Source organism: Schistocerca cancellata, chromosome 2, assembly GCF_023864275.1.
Source record: "Schistocerca cancellata isolate TAMUIC-IGC-003103 chromosome 2, iqSchCanc2.1, whole genome shotgun sequence".
NCBI lineage: Eukaryota > Metazoa > Arthropoda > Insecta > Orthoptera > Acrididae > Schistocerca > Schistocerca cancellata.
The window spans coordinates 860,053,792-860,070,337 of record NC_064627.1 but is presented as its reverse complement, the minus strand read 5'-3'; the positions used below and the strand labels follow the sequence as shown (position 1 = coordinate 860,070,337).

At 42.9% G+C, this 16,546-nt stretch overlaps 1 protein-coding gene across 1 annotated transcript in view; it reads left to right on the top strand.

Moving 5' to 3' along the window:
• The window catches only part of LOC126162801 (broad-complex core protein isoforms 1/2/3/4/5-like), a 538,471-nt gene extending 526,653 nt beyond the window's left edge, over positions 1 to 11,818 (top strand). Inside the window, exon 6 of the mRNA XM_049919540.1 lies at positions 11,491 to 11,818. Within this exon, the coding sequence (XP_049775497.1) occupies positions 11,491 to 11,717 (227 nt within the window). The 3' untranslated portion in view covers positions 11,718 to 11,818. The remainder of the gene's footprint in view (positions 1 to 11,490) is intronic.
• The last annotated feature ends 4,728 nt before the right edge of the window (positions 11,819 to 16,546 follow it).

Sequence of the window (16,546 nt, the reverse complement as noted above, 5' to 3'; positions counted from 1 at the left end):
CTGATGTGGGGATAGTGAAATTTCTGAAGCATGATCGGATGTGAACAGTGGACGCTATACATCTCTGGAAAGTTATATTGTGCATGTATCACACATAGCCAGTGTTTTAAAGAAGTAGTTTTCCCGTTTTACCATAGTTTATCGCAGAGAGACCGAGGAGGAGGATGAATGTCAAGCGCTTGAAATATATATTTCCTACATTCGAATATTAGCAGCGCTACTTTCCATATGACTGATAGGTCGAAAACGCAAGCGATCTAACATTATAGCCCATTTTAAGTGCGGAAAGTCGTAGCCTTAGGAGTGCGTGTGTTTATGTTCTCTCTTACCAATACCTTCCAGATACTGATCCTACACTCTGGAATAATACTTGAAAATTGATAGCTTGGTCAATTTAAGAAAAAATGCCTCGAACTCCATCTGTCTGGAGCTCCATGGTTCATAAAAATCAACTGTTTCTTGTTCTTCTTAACCATCTGCTATTACATCACAACTCTTTCAAACCTGTTACTATACATCGATAAGGAATACTAACCTCCTCGAGAAATCTTGTGCATTTCGATAGGCTATGACTTGGCAAGCTCCATTCATTCACGGTACATGGAACGTAGCGGCCTATTTCTGGTCGGACGCAGATTAAATCGGTATCGGTGCTGTAGGTGGGGGGGGGGGGGGGGGGGTTGGTCAGAGACAGTGCGAGAGGGTCTTTCACCCTCTAATTTTCCCCTAAGACAGCGAGAATGGTCTGTGACTCCCATAAGCATGAATTATGTACTATGCTCGGGGCGTTAGAAACATGTAGAGCATTGTCTGACCTACTCTGATTATGTATGTGTTCGGGGATTAACAGTGAATGGACGTACTGCACAGTCATCTGTCTACATTCGCAATGGTACTCGCAAAGTGGAGAAGGAGTGGTTTAGGTATGATACTGAAATTGGGAAACATGCTGTCACATCACTGGTCAGTTTTGAAATTAGTGTAAATTTGCTAAAATCGTTCGCACTATCAACTGTGATGCTTATTATTAGAGTACATTGATGTTGTCTTTTCCATCCCATCCGTCCACTGGTACGCTGTTTGTTACCACATAATGACTGATTGAGTTCGCTTGTTTGAGTTGAAGAAAGAGTTTTGGCGGCTGGGCTATACCTTCTGGGTGGATAGCACCGTAACAGTGTTCGCGTACATGACTAAAATATGAGGAATCAGTCGAAACGGAACGTAGTGTCATCAGCTACTCCATCACTATGACATATGAGTTTAAATGTAGAGCTTGTGAATCACATTCAGACTGTAGTTTGGAAACTCTACACAATGCGAAAAACTCTTCCAGTTTTCTTATGTTGTAACTGTCTTTTATTTAAAATCGTCCAGTTTGTGGCGTGTTATAGTAGCCGCCGTAACAACATGATTTACCGTGCGATGTCTAGTTTCCTGCGAGAGGCCGTGGATCAGAATGTCTTAATGTCAGATTAGAACCTGACACAGGTCTCGAAGTCGTGGCAGAAAAACGAAATGTTTGGTAGTGTACAAAAGCGTGTTAGAAAACAGTGTTTAAAACAACTAAACAGGACCACAGGGAGTGTCTCTTGCGACTTACAGTATAGTCTGTGGAATACGATCATTCTCCTAGAATATAAGTGATGAAACTTTAAAGTGACCTCTGCAGTGGATCAATACATGTACACTCCTGGAAATGGAAAAAAGAACACATTGACACCGGTGTGTCAGACCCACCATATTTGCTCCGGACACTGCGAGAGGGCTGTACAAGCAATGATCACACGCACGGCACAGCGGACACACCAGGAACCGCGGTGTTGGCCGTCGAATGGCGCTAGCTGCGCAGCATTTGTGCACCGCCGCCGTCAGTGTCAGCCAGTTTGCCGTGGCATACGGAGCTCCATCGCAGTCTTTAACACTGGTAGCATGCCGCGACAGCGTGGACGTGAACCGTATGTGCAGTTGACGGACTTTGAGCCAGGACGTATAGTGGGCATGCGGGAGGCCGGGTGGACGTACCGCCGAATTGCTCAACACGTGGGGCGTGAGGTCTCCACAGTACATCGATGTTGTCGCCAGTGGTCGGCGGAAGTGCACGTGCCCGTCGACCTGGGACCGGACCGCAGCGACGCACGGATGCACGCCAAGACCGTAGGATCCTACGCAGTGCCGTAGGGGACCGCACCACCCCTTCCCAGCAAATTAGGGACACTGTTGCTCCTGGGGTATCGGCGAGGACCATTCGTAACCGTCTCCATGAAGCTGGGCTACGGTCCCGCACACCGTTAGGCCGTCTTCCGCTCACGCCCCAACATCGTGCAGCCCGCCTCCAGTGGTGTCGCGACAGGCGTGAATGGAGGGACGAATGGAGACGTGTCGTCTTCAGCGATGAGAGTCGCTTCTGCCTTGGTGCCAATGATGGTCGTATGCGTGTTTGGCGCCGTGCAGGTGAGCGCCACAATCAGGACTGCATACGACCGAGGCACACAGGGCCAACACCCGGCATCATGGTGTGGGGAGCGATCTCCTACACTGGCCGTACACCACTGGTGATCGTCGAGGGGACACTGAATAGTGCACGGTACATCCAAACCGCCATCGAACCCATCGTTCTACCATTCCTAGACCGGCAAGGGAACTTGCTGTTCCAACAGGACAATGCACGTCCGCATGTATCCCGTGCCACCCAACGTGCTCTAGAAGGTGTAAGTCAACTACCCTGGCCAGCAAGATCTCCGGATCTGTCCCCCATTGAGCATGTCTGGGACTGGATGAAGCGTCGTCTCACGCGGTCTGCACGTCCAGCACGAACGCTGGTCCAACTGAGGCGCCAGGTGGAAATGGCATGGCAAGCCGTTCCACAGGACTACATCCAGCATCTCTACGATCGTCTCCATGGGAGAATAGCAGCCTGCATTGCTGCGAAAGGTGGATATACACTGTACTAGTGCCGACATTGTGCATGCTCTGTTGCCTGTGTCTATGTGCCTGTGGTTCTGTCAGTGTGATCATGTGATGTATCTGACCCCAGGAATGTGTCAATAAAGTTTCCCCTTCCTGGGACAATGAATTCACGGTGTTCTTATTTCAATTTCCAGGAGTGTATATTTAATAAGATCGTCCCACACAGGCAGTAGCAGCAGTTTGAGGTGTAAATTCAGTGAGGGACGAGGTGTTCCGTTAGGAATGCTAGAATGGATGCACGCTGTGCTATTCTGGGAAGCATTGCGAAATCTCTCTCTCCGCGCTGGACTGCACCGCAGCTATGCGTCATTGCGCGAGCAATGGTACCTACGTCAGTTCTATATCAGATGAAGTTAGTGGAGCTTCTATAGTTCTACATTTTTCTCTGTTGGGGGGGGGGGGGTAGAGAATAACGATGATAGTATGCTGGGCTGATAGATTTGAATCGACGTGGATCTGTAGTACTTGTATGTAGTTTGGGAATGCACCACAATGCGCGCATTTCCACCGAATGGCAAAACACGATCCTGTCGCACTAACTCAGATCGCTCTGTTTCTACATGGGTTGCAGAAGGTGGTGGATATGGCTTTCTTCGGCTTCTGCTCAGTTCCAACTTAAACTGCAACGAACACATGCGTGGAGCTGTAGAAATGTCTGTAGCTGTAAGATGTGTAGGAATTGACTAAAATCAGGTTCGAATTTTACTGTAGCAAACAGCTTCGAGGGAAGTGAGTCTTTTCGAGATCTGAGAGTGTCAGAAGTATGATTCACTTGCGGCTGTGGTTGAATGGGAGGACTTGATTCCAAATCATAGACGTCATTTATAGCGAATAACGTAACACTAGTGATCTGAAAAGCTGTTGTACATTTCTTACGACCTCAATCAGCACACCATCTACTACTGTTTGTGATCCTTCTAAATCAGTCATCGCTCATCGCCTATAACTCAGTGGATGTATAGCAGAACGTCTGACATGGTATCGTTACAAATACTATAGAAATATCTATCGGCGTGAGGGAGTTACAAATACGGGTCACATAATGTGTTCCTTAGCCGAACCACTTTCAAAATTCAGCAATTTTATCACGAGGTTGCGTCGTGGGTTACATGTAGCACTCCTACAATCACGTCTCGATATTTGTCTGGGCAAAAAACCACCTCATTCGGAGGTAATGCCATACCTCGATTTATAACGCCAGTATAGCTTTTAACATGGATACTTGTGAGCACCTTTAGAACCAAGACCGCTTGTGGTAGTAACATGCAGTAGTTGTTGCGATCGGTTTTTTTTTTTTACATATGAGACGATTATGACTCTCTTTCTAGGAGACACAATGGTATCATTCACAAGAAAAACTTATGAGACATGTCCATCCATCGCTGATTTTCTCTCAGTATTATTTTGTATCATAGGCAATCAGTTATTGACGAAGTATTATATTTAGTAGTAGGGGATGCGTGATAGGTTCACCTTGAGCATTAGGCTTATAGAGTATGTGTTTGTGTTCTCATATGTGCAAAGGAGGTGACTGTGGAATACTGTGAAAGCTGAGGGAAGAGTATGTCAAGTCATAAGTAAGGTAGTGATATTTCTATTTCCAGAGCCACACCCATCAGCAGGGTGTATTTCCGATATTTAGTTCATTGTCGAATGTCTTTCAACTGAGAGTGCAATCGTAACAAAAAAATGGTTCAAATGGCTCTGAGCACTATGGGACTCAACATCTTAGGTCATAAGTCCCCTAGAACTTAGAACTACTTAAACCTAACTAACCTAAGGACACCACACACACCCATGCCCGAGGCAGGATTCGAACCTGCGACCGCAGCAGTCCCGCGGTTCCGGACTGCAGCGCCAGAACCGCTAGACCACCGCGACCGGCAGTGCAATCGTAACATTTAATTGTAAGTACAATGATAAAACATATATGTGATCGGTTTTGTGGGATGATTCTGTCTATGTGTGGCCTGTGGTGAGAGTGATTCACGTTTCCAGCTGATGGCAGGAACCGTCTGAATACAAAGGCCTGCTGGAATGCAGGAATGTAGCTGAGTTAACTGCATCGTCCTCTAGATGGCAGAATAGCGAACTAATACTTAGTATGTGTTGGATAGCTTTCGTTATCGCACGAAAATTTGAGAAGACTGAATATGGACGTGTGTTTGCGCTGGGCCATTATTCCCGCCCATGTACATTGTTTGGTTCATTGCTTCTCCACATTTCGTGCCTTTATTTAGTTGAGGGACCATGGATTGTGGTGTGTGCATCTATCAGGTGAAAGACACATTTGCTGGTTCTCTAGACATGAGAAACACCTTAGTTGACTTCGGACTTTGTAAATTACAGGGATGATTTCGAATCTGTTACATCACCGAGATCGGTATTCGTGAGTGGAAATGTCATTTTTCGACTGTTTGTTTCGAGTTCTCACGTAAAGGTCCTCATGGGTGGGATACGCACGAAAGTTTCAGGTTTGTATAGAAATAATTTGCAGTCTGTATCTTCGGAATTATGTTGCACGAGTGATACTATTATGCAGACTATATTGCTGTGTGCTTGATATCGAGAAGTATGACGAAAATGGTATAATATTATTGCAACCCATGTGAAAATACATGTGTTCTTGTAATCCTAGATTCTGGAGATGGGTGTAGAAACGCGAGAAAGCAGGCAGGTCCGGACCAGAAACAGTAACGCATTTGTACCAAGGGGTGAGACGAGCCAGTCTTTGCACAACTGTTCAGAGAGTGACTTCGATCCTCTGAGAGCTTTCTGATGTAAAAGGGATGATTTTTGTATGGCAGAGGTACGCGGTAATATATTGCTGGGTTGGAGATCAGTTTCAAGCTATAATATTCAAGCTCCTGTCCTCAGTAGGAGTGCAGTGTAGTTGAGTAAGAGTCTTTTCGAGTCTTTCCATATTTGACGATATGTATGGCACTTTGTGAAGTTTAGTTGTCGATGCAATATGGCCATCAGTATAAAATAGTTTTTTACTGCTGAAAGTTACGTCTGTAGAAATAAAGTAAAGGTGGACGGTGCTTCCCTAGGACTGAGGACAATCGTGACATATAGCTGGTGTGAGTGCAGACAAATCATAATTTTTTCGGGTGCTGCACAGATATAAAAGATAACTGCACTGTTTGTGTAAAATGTGTATATATTGCATGGTAAAGTTACTGTGGTTTATGTTGTGGCATGACTAGAGAAGATGACTGTGTGTCCTATCGTGAGGGATAACCACAGGGTCTGAGAGAGATTTTTTATGTGGAAAATTATGTGCACTATAGATACTGAGATTTGTTCCAAAAGCATGACCGTCAAGAGGAGACATTACCTGTACATCAATCGGTGTCAGACTGTAGCAGCAATCGTAATATTTAATTGTAGTAACACTGGTAAATATGTCCCTGGCTTTCAACACTCTTGTGAGTCTCGTATGTATTTGATGAGCTGTAGACAACTTTGTGGGTTTAACTGTCAGTGCAATTTAGCGATGTGTGCAAAATAATTTTACCACTGAAAGTCTCATTTATAGAAAACAATGGCGAATGGTGCTCCCACTGGACCCGCACCGCAGGTATGTGCAGTCCCGAGGATGACTTGGCGGTTATTTAGATAGACATGTGAAGTCAGCATAACATTCGAAGAACTTTCACATGCCGTCGGCAGCAGAGTGAGAGTGATGAGTCACGCTGGCTTACGTCCAGTTTTCACATGCTCTGCAAATAGATCTTCACTCCCATCTGGTCGTGTCAGCAATGGAGCTTAGGTAAACACGTATTTCAATGGCAATTCCTCAGGTACCAAGTATGAACAGGATGTTGCCACCTCATTCTTGCAGGCACCTGTGCGTGAATTGGCAGCTGAAGGTCACGTCACTTTGCAGGGGCTGTCGATGCATCTCGATTGCCGGTAGCCACCTGTGTGGTCTAGTGGACAGGGGGCGGAGGGTGGTGCCTGCGTGTCTCTGTTGCATTATTTTGCGCTGTTGGCTGTGCTACACACTAATTGGACAGTTTACGAGTTGATTTCGCGTCTGTAGAGCGTTATTTAGGAGTAGTTTACAAATCTGTAGGCTGTGTGGCGTGACCTGAAACATGTCAGAGCGTGTGTTTTGTATCAGTGTGATAAATATACTCCATCCTTAAATAAATTGTTCCAAAATAAATAAAGTACACTCCTTCCTTACCCTCTCCAGCAACCCAGCGCAGAATGAGTCATTTTCCCCTCCAGACAGCTATCTTGGGATATATCATGGGGTGGAGGACAGTGCTGTCTGGTGATAGTACTGTGTACTAGGTCCATACCTCCTGGCGACCACACTGTTTCCCGCCATTTCCCCCACCATCTTAGATTACGTCACAGAATGGACGACAGCGGCCTCTGGAGGTGGTAATGTGTACTAGGTCACTTGGGCTCTGGACCTCGTGGCGAACACACTGGAATGTGGTAGTGCTTCAAATTGCTTAAATAAAGACTGGTGCATGATTTCAACAACTGGCAATTAGCAAGCATGTTTGCGGAGTCTCTTAGATGGATTATTATTTTGATGATTTACGAGTTGTTTGGCTCTCTGGACATAAATGTATTGCATTATTTACGAGTGGTTTGCAGGTCTGTAGGTTTGTGGCATGTCAGAGCATGTGTTCTGTATCACTGTGATAAATATATTATCTCTCAAAATCCGCCCCTAAATAAACTGTCCCAAAATAAATAAAGTACACTCCTTCCTTTCTCCAGCAGCCACCAGCGCAGGGTGGATCCTTTGCAAACAATCCCTAGGAAGAGATGGTGGTCAGATGACTTAGGTTAGTGGCAGTAGCCCAAGTGTCCTTTCTTTCCAGCCATTTTCTTAGGTTAGTAGAGTGAGCCCAATTGATTTATCTTCGTACCAAAATTCAAACTTGGTGCCAGTTCCTAGGAAGAGGTGGCAGCTGGATGACTTAGGTCAGTGGAGGTAGCCCAAGTGACCTATCTTCCCATCCATTTTCTTAGGTTAGGAGAGGTAACCAGGGTGTGCTGCATTATCCTGTTGGAATTTGAGCTTCCTGCCATTTTTCTGGGGGAGGGGAGGGGGGTTATGTTAGTGGAGGTAGCCCACTTGATCTATCTCCCTCCAAAACCCACCATCTTAAATGACGTCACGGCCGCCATCTTGGATGATGTCATGTGCTGTTGCCAAGTCTACACGCCGCCATCTTGGATGACGTCATCGCCGCTATCTTGGATACATTTGGCAATAATGGAGAGTGGGGTGACGTCGTCATTGTTCTACTACTCACCATCTATCCTATTTTACAGAACAGACAAGCCTACAAATCTCATGTTCTGCGAAGAGTCATGGACGTCCAACTTTTTATCACCTAGTGGTAGCTGCTCTTTCCATAGATGCTCATGACAGAAGCTTCGCCATTTTCGAGATACTCGTTTCCACATTTGTAGCCCTTATCTTCACTGGGGTGATTCCCCGTCTGTGTCTGCTGTGCTTACATGTACTTCGTCACGCGCCCTCAATGCCACCAAGCGACATCCGACATCGTGGTGGTCAGTGGTCATAATGTTTTGGCCTGTTAGTGTATGAATCCTACTTAATGACTTAACAATTAATCAAGTGAACCGAGTTAGCTTCGAAATATTATGAAAAATGAGCCATTACATTTTATGTTCTCGAGGTTATTTGCGGTAGTTGACCTGCTGTGCAGTGGCACTAGATCGTATCATGAGACTTCTTTACGTTTTGTAGTGGGTAGGTGCTGAAAGGCACCTCCAAACTATTCAAACTACGAAAATTACGCTGTAAATCATCTGTATTATAAGTGTAGTGTTTCCACTGTACAACTTCATTTACAACTGAAACAGATCTCTCTTGACTGGTAGTTCCACATCTCCAAAGCAGGTGGAGATGCTGACTCACCATCACACCTTGTCGATATTCTGATCTGACATCTTTTACACCAAGTGTCGACATACGGCAAACCGGAGCATGCACAATGGGATGTTCCACATATAACAATTACCTAAGCAATGTTTCCAGTTTCCATGAATATCTTTCATTAGCCGGAGTGGTTAGAAGTGCAACATGTTACTCCATATAGTCGACGTGTTACACCTCACCTGTCACATACAGCACCTAGAGATGCGATCTGTCGTATATAAGCCATTTTCATATGATCTCAGCTTGAATTTGCATATGCAGAGAAAGACACAAAAGTAAGTGCTACTGCCACTTTTTGTCATCGAAAAATTTATGTCAACTCGTTAGGTGTCATTAAGCAACTGCATTATGAAATTCACTGATGGTTCCACACACTAGTAATAAAGGACAATAAAAGTGCTGTTCAAGTCTCATATTTCATAAGGTATAATTTGTGAACTGTCTTCTGTCTACCACTAATCATGTCCTGTTTTGAGATTCAGATGCAGAGTCAGCCGACCATTAATAGTCCGTCCATTAGCGAATATGATTACATCATTTCATGCCTGAACCAAATTAAATCAATACAACTTTCCTACAGTTCCAGATCCCGTTGAATGAGTCTAATGAGAATATTCATACACCTTCCTGCTTGTGGCAAATACAGACTTCTCCAGTGAAAACGATGACTTCATCTTATTATACTTTAGACTGCTTCATAAAACATCTTAGAAACACACACACGCACGCACGCGCGCAGACGCGCCCACAAATACCGTGACCCAGGAGGAATGGTCAATATTCAGGACTATGACAGGATGTCTTGCAAATATGGACTCTAAATGGCATAACTGAAGAGCTATGTTGTTTTGGTTCACACTACCACCTCTGTAAACGTGGAAAGCAAAGAGCTTGCAGAAGAGATTTGTTTCATAGTATCCAAGCTGATGAAGTACTCATAGCTCTTAAGGGCGCATTTATATCCCATGTTTACTAGACACTTCTGCTTCTAGTGATCACTCCTGTCACGTCCTTTAGTTTTAACCGTTCCTCTTGGGTCACACTATACATTCGCTGGCGGGGAAAAAACGCAAAATCAAGAAGCAGTTGTGTGACATACAAGAAAGTTTGTAAATATGTTTCTACGTCTGAAATATGATGTAAATTCAAGTATCGCGCCAGTCGCGTAAGAGCTGTGGTAGTAGCACCACTATCAGGGTACAAATCAGATTTGTTTTAAATACTCGTTGTAACGGTCGTGAACGTTAGCTACCTTTGAGACTGGACGTCTTGAGTTGATGTTAGCCAAGAATGCTTTTAAGGTGACAAAGATACCATTATAATGCCTTCACTGAGTTTGAATGAGGTCGTATAATAGGGCTACAAGAATTTGGAAGTTCCTTCAGCTATACTGCCAAAAGATTTGTCAAGAATGTAGCCACTGTACATGACTGCTGGCAGTGGTGGTCACGAGAACGTACGGTTGCAAGAAGACTGGGCTCTGGATTTCCACATGGCACTACCGAGAGGGAAGACCATTGTGTTTAGTGTATGGCTCTGGGCACTGTACTGCATCTGCGGCAGCAATATGAGCAGCAGGTGGCACCACATAGACACAACCAACTACTACAAATCGGTTATTTTAAGGACGGCTCTGATCCAGAAACCCTGTAGTGTACATTCCGCTGACCACAGCCCACCAATATTTGCGACTTCAGTGATGTCACGTGAGAGCTCATGGAGGGCAAGGTGGATGTCTGTTGTGTTTCCTGATGAAAGATGGTTCTCCCTCGGTGCTAGGATTCCAGTTGAGGACCTGCTATCAATCTGTTTGTGTGCTAAACACGCTGGACTTACACCTGGAGTTATGGTTTGGGATGTGATTTCGTATGTCAGCAGGAGCAATCTCGTGCTTATCCCATGCATCCTAACAGCAAATTTGTACGTCAATTGGGTGATTCGACCTGTTGTGCTGCCATTAAAGAACAGCATTTCAGAGGGTGTTTTCCAGCAGGATAACACTCCCACATAACCGTTGTTGTAACCCAACATACACTACAGAGTGTCGACAAGGTGTTTTGCACTGTTTGATCACCAGATCCAATCGAAGACATATAGGACATCATGGGATGACAACTCCAGCATCATTCACAATCAACATTAACTGTCCCCATATTGACTGACAAAATGTAACAGGCATAGAACTCCGTCCCACAGACTGACATCAGGCTCTTGTACAACACAATGCAACCACGTTTGCATACTTGCACTCAACATTCTGGTAGTAACACTAGTTATTAATGTATCAGCATTTGACATTTGCAGGGGATTATTTCGTTCCTGCATTTACCTGTGATCTTGTAATGTTAATCACTTAAATATGTTACCTAAACAAATGTATTCCTGAAATTTCATTACTCTACATTAATTATTTTTTAGTGCTGCAATTCTTTTGACCTATTAGTTTGTATCTGCCAGTTATGTTACGGTGCAGTAGTCTTAACACAGTGCAATCCATAGACTTGTAATGTGCTCTAGAATTCTTTGGACCATCACAATTTTTAACTGTATGTAAAAGTTTTTGCTTTTATTTTTTTCAGATCTGAGAGGATCTCGACAGTGCCCAATATGTTTGAAGGTTTTTGCTTTGACCACATCCATATCACGTCACATTTACTGTGCACATGGAAGTGCTGAAGCTGAACCTGAGACATGTCCAATCTGTGGAAAGGTGTTCAAAAATAGGTATAGCATGTGGGTTCATCGAAGCAGGTCCCATCGTGGGACCTGGAAGACATTGACTCCTGATAATGAGAATTACTTTTAACCTGCTTGTTCTTAGACAGTCCCTGCCAGATCGTTAGTTCACGTTTCAGAATAAGTATCCAGCAATGTTTTTCATATCACACAACAATTTACTGGAGCCCTTAAGAAAACCAAAAAAAAATCTAAAGTGTATAGTTAATTGTCCCTATAAATTCCATTACCTAACAGTCAGATTTCGAAGCAATCCACTTCAATTATATTGTGTCTTTGTATAAGTACTCTTACAAAATAATAACAGTATATTTAGGTTAATTATATTATCAACTGTGTCCTTGCAACTTTAGTCCTTAATGAAGATTATCACAACATACTCTGACATACTTTAATTCTGACATTACTGTGCGTTGTACAAACATGAAAGATAAAAATAAAATATTAAAATATATTTTCCCCTTTTTTAATGTAATACTTATTTAATTTGGTGCAATCTGAATGACTGCTGCCATTTGAGTTCAAGTTTCATTCACAGTTTGTGTTCCATAAATCTCATTATGAAGCAGAATCTTTGGGATGCAGAATGAATGAAGTTATTGTTATGCTGCTGCATGCACTGAATCATGAAGACTGAATTTATACAGTATTTAGCTGCAATTGCAATTTACTCAGAAATGAGGCATTCATTGCAATGTATTTAAAATTATTCAAGAACAGCAAGCAAAGCATTAATTTTAGGTTGATGTCCTCAATGGTTGTTGATTGTAGTCATTCTGTTATTTGCTAGAAAGTCCTAGATTTTATTATCTTACACATATAATGTGGAACTGCTGGTTTATGAATTAAATCCCGTATCCAGTTTTAGTAATTCTTGCATTTATTCATATTTTATTGACCATATAACATTTAAAGCATATGTTCAACTAAAACATTTATATTTCTTTACGTACAACACGAATATGTAATAAAAATGGGGGTTCCTATTTTTAAAAAAGGCAGTTGATATCCTTTCGACCTATGGCAGCGCCATCTAGCGGGCCAACCATAGGGCCATCTGGTTTCCCCCTTCAAGGTAGACAAGTTTCGTTCTTTGTAGTTTTTTCGTTTGACGCTTATTTCGTGAGATATTTGGCCTGGTCACGATGAATGGACCACCCTGTATATATAAATAGAAAGATGGAGACATGTTATGTATTTCGACATCTGTAGCCTAGGAACTAATCATATTGGAGCTAGCGATATCCACACTGGCCACATTTGGTTTAGATGTATTGCTAATCGAATACACAACCAGTGGACTAGGCTTAGTAATAGTGCCTTGATGTATCTCCATCTGACCAACAGTATTCAACTATCCTGGAGGAAAAGCATGATGTCAGGCAACCACCGTAAATTTATTTTTTAAACACATAAATAAAGACTTTTACCTACAACCCAATTCATCATTGCTTGTGGTGCTAGTTCAGCCATCACAAACCAGCCACCTCCCTCAAGAGTAATAATAATCTCCATCAAGAGGGTTGAAGTATTATCCCATATCAGTGATGACAGAATTCTGCCATCTGTAACAACACCAAAAATCATTAGATCATGCCAATACACAAACAAAAACATATACAGGTAAAATGTTTTGAATATATACATACACTGTCGTCTTCCAGACAAAGGTATCTGCTTCCCTTGTCAGCATCGCCAAATTGATAATGGCTGAGAGTCAGTCTAAAACAGAAGGAAATTCAGCTAGAGCAGTTATACCCCCTAGGGACAGAGTGGATTAAGAGGAAGGAAGCACACACAATTGCATTTCGTTGGTGGAGACAAATCCTATCAATCCACTGAGTGGGGTAACTTCCACCGTTTTTCCAACCAATAGCCAGGGAGGAACTGGAGGATGCTACTGATGCATCTGGCCAATAGGGTAACAGCCCACAAAAATCATATCAGTAAGGAACATGTTTCTCGGAAAAACATCTGGCAGTCATCTGAGTCAAAAATTATAAGTGTCTTGGAAGACATCTGGCAGCCATCAGAGTGAAAAATTTAGTGATAAGCAACATGTTCTCGGAAAAATGTGTGACAACCAGGACCCCTAGACAGTGCTAACTGAATAACAAATTACAATGGTAAGTAACATGATCTTGGAAAACATTTGGATAATAATTTATAGCGGTAAGGGAAAGTGTACTGTTTGTCTTTTTCAAAGCCTCTAATATATGATTTAGTCATGTACTTTCACAGCTGATGCAGCTGCTGTACGAATGTACCATCTGTCATCAGGGGCAGAGCTGTTCATATGAGCCAGTTTCTCGCAGTGGATGTCTGACTCTTTTGCACATAAAGGAGCCACAGTCTGCAGTGGTGGGAGCTTTATATGATACAGCAGGCCAATGCTGAGATCACCAGGTGGCACCTGGTGTCGAGTGACATGGAGCTAGTCCACTGTGTGCCTCACTGTTTGGGCACACATCTCACTGCTGACTGTCTGCTGTCTCTGGAGCAGTGAGCACAATGATATCAACATGTACAAATGGTTTTAAGACGCTACCCTGACACATGCGTGGTGCAAGATCCTTACAGCGACCACATTTTTTTTATTTAAATAAAAAATTGTTGCTTCCTGATTATCAGATCAGTGCTCAAATTTATAACGTTGTAAAATAATGCAATAAAACTCACCACTAATTGTTAACAATCTTCCATTTCATATATATATATATATGCTTGCTTTAGTTGTCCTTTGTACTTCCGTAATCTGTGTCATGGTCACTGATACCAGTTTCGATGTGAACATGCTCAGAGAGATAAGGTCTATTTCTTGCCATTAAATCCAATGAGTGGGGTTCCTAAGTATCTGTTCTACATGGTTTTCAGAGGAGGCATTTAGTAAAGTTTCACAGGATGTCTCACCAATAACAAAACAGTAATTTACCCAATTAATTGTTAGATGATTAAAATCTCCACCAATGATGATCTGGATTGGATGGAGGGTCACTTGGTGATTAAAGTGTCCACCTTCTGTGCACCCCACACACAGTTAGCAACCTGAATAGCAGACTCTGATGTGTAATGCACACCTGACCCAATTATGGGGACCCTACAGTTCTTAATCCTATGGCGCAAGTCCAAGAAGTCGCAGTTTAGCTTGTCACAGAACTTTCGAAGTCTCTGGGTCGGTCCTTCCACTCGACTCAAACCAAAGGGTCACGATCATTTCTGGGGACAAAGCTGTAAATTGGGAGCTTCGTTGAAACTCATAATGCCCAAGGCTTGTCTTTTCAACCTTCTCTGCCAGTTACTGGAATGGCCCAAGAACGACCTCGGAACCCAGATGAAAGGCATCATTTGTACCAGTGTGTGCAACAATATGCAGTTGGTTGCACAGTGTTCCCTCAATGGCTGCTGGAAAAGCCTCTTCAACATGTTGAATGATGGCCCCAGGAATATACACTGATTGCAATAGTGATCTTTCCTGTCCCTTGCTGCTGCTTCCCTAAGGGGCATCATCGTTCGCTGAACGTTTGAACTGCGAATGATTAATAGGCCCCTAATCTTTTGCATTTGCCTCCTCCTGACACTGGACAAAACAGGTTTCCCTAAAACAGGTGAAGTTAGTCCCACAGGCTCAGTTTCAGTTTCAGTGGAAGACAGCACCTCAAACTTGCTGGTTAGGGAGATCGGCACAAGACCCTGAGTCCTCCCTGGTCCCCATCCACACTTTAAAGGACGCCTAGATGTACCACTGATACGCCACTTGCAGTCAAGTGGATGAATAATGACAGATCCTGTAATTTCTGCAGAGGAGACATGGTCCACAGGAGAAGACAGTACTTGAGGCACCTCTGGTACAGGTATCGCAGGTACATGACTCTCAGGTGCTCTTCCTACACAGTGATTCGCAGCAGCTGCCTATCATTTGACAGTAGTCAGGGCTATTTCCAGCTGCTTACGAACGTTTACCAGCTCATCCCGTATTCAAGAACAGCATTCACACATACCTTGCTCGAAAACAGCATTCATAGTGCGGCTGCATTTTGGCTAGAAGAGTGTTTATAAGGCATTGAACAAATAACCTTAAATTAAGTGCGCTGATTATCTTTTAATCTGTTGAGCTAAAAATCTGCTGATTCCCTATAAGAATCAAAGCAAATGCACAAAACGAGATTTCTATTAAAGCAACACATAAACCTGTGGTGGAAAACTACTATTTCCTAAAAAGTTATGAGGTTAATTGTAGCTGTTAGCAAATTCAAAAGCAGAGTTAATTTACGATGTTGGCAGATAATTTATAAGGCTACTCGTCTTTAACGCAAAACTAAATGTAACACAACATGTTACTCAGAAGATCTCCTACAGTAACTAAATCGCAAACGCCGATTCGCTACAAATTGCTTGTAGATTATGCAAAGGACAATTGTAGCTTCTGAAAAAAAACGCACGTTTACTTGCGTTGATAGACTATGAAGTTCAGGGGCAAAGTATTCTTTGACAGAACTTCCAAGACACTACTCCAGGCGGGTGTAAAATAACGGAAAATACTGAACGCGAAAATGAAGATTTGGCCCTGTCTGACTACCCCTTGAAGCAGTTCTCAGGATCTCTTAGTGATGATATTATCTCTTCCTTCTTGCTTTTTAACATATAAATTACAACATAAACATACATGAATAATTAAGGGAACTAGTAACTACAAATGGTAATTGCTGTTTCTGCTTATACATTTATTGGGGATTAAAACCCCTTTATATATTGTAAATGCTTATATATCAATGTGCAAAATACATAAGAGACACAAATGAATATTCCTAACTAATATTACTGATCAATTGCCCAAATCTGACCCTTTTTATGGCTACGCGATCTAATATAGATAACGCGAGATGACTGATATCATCTACG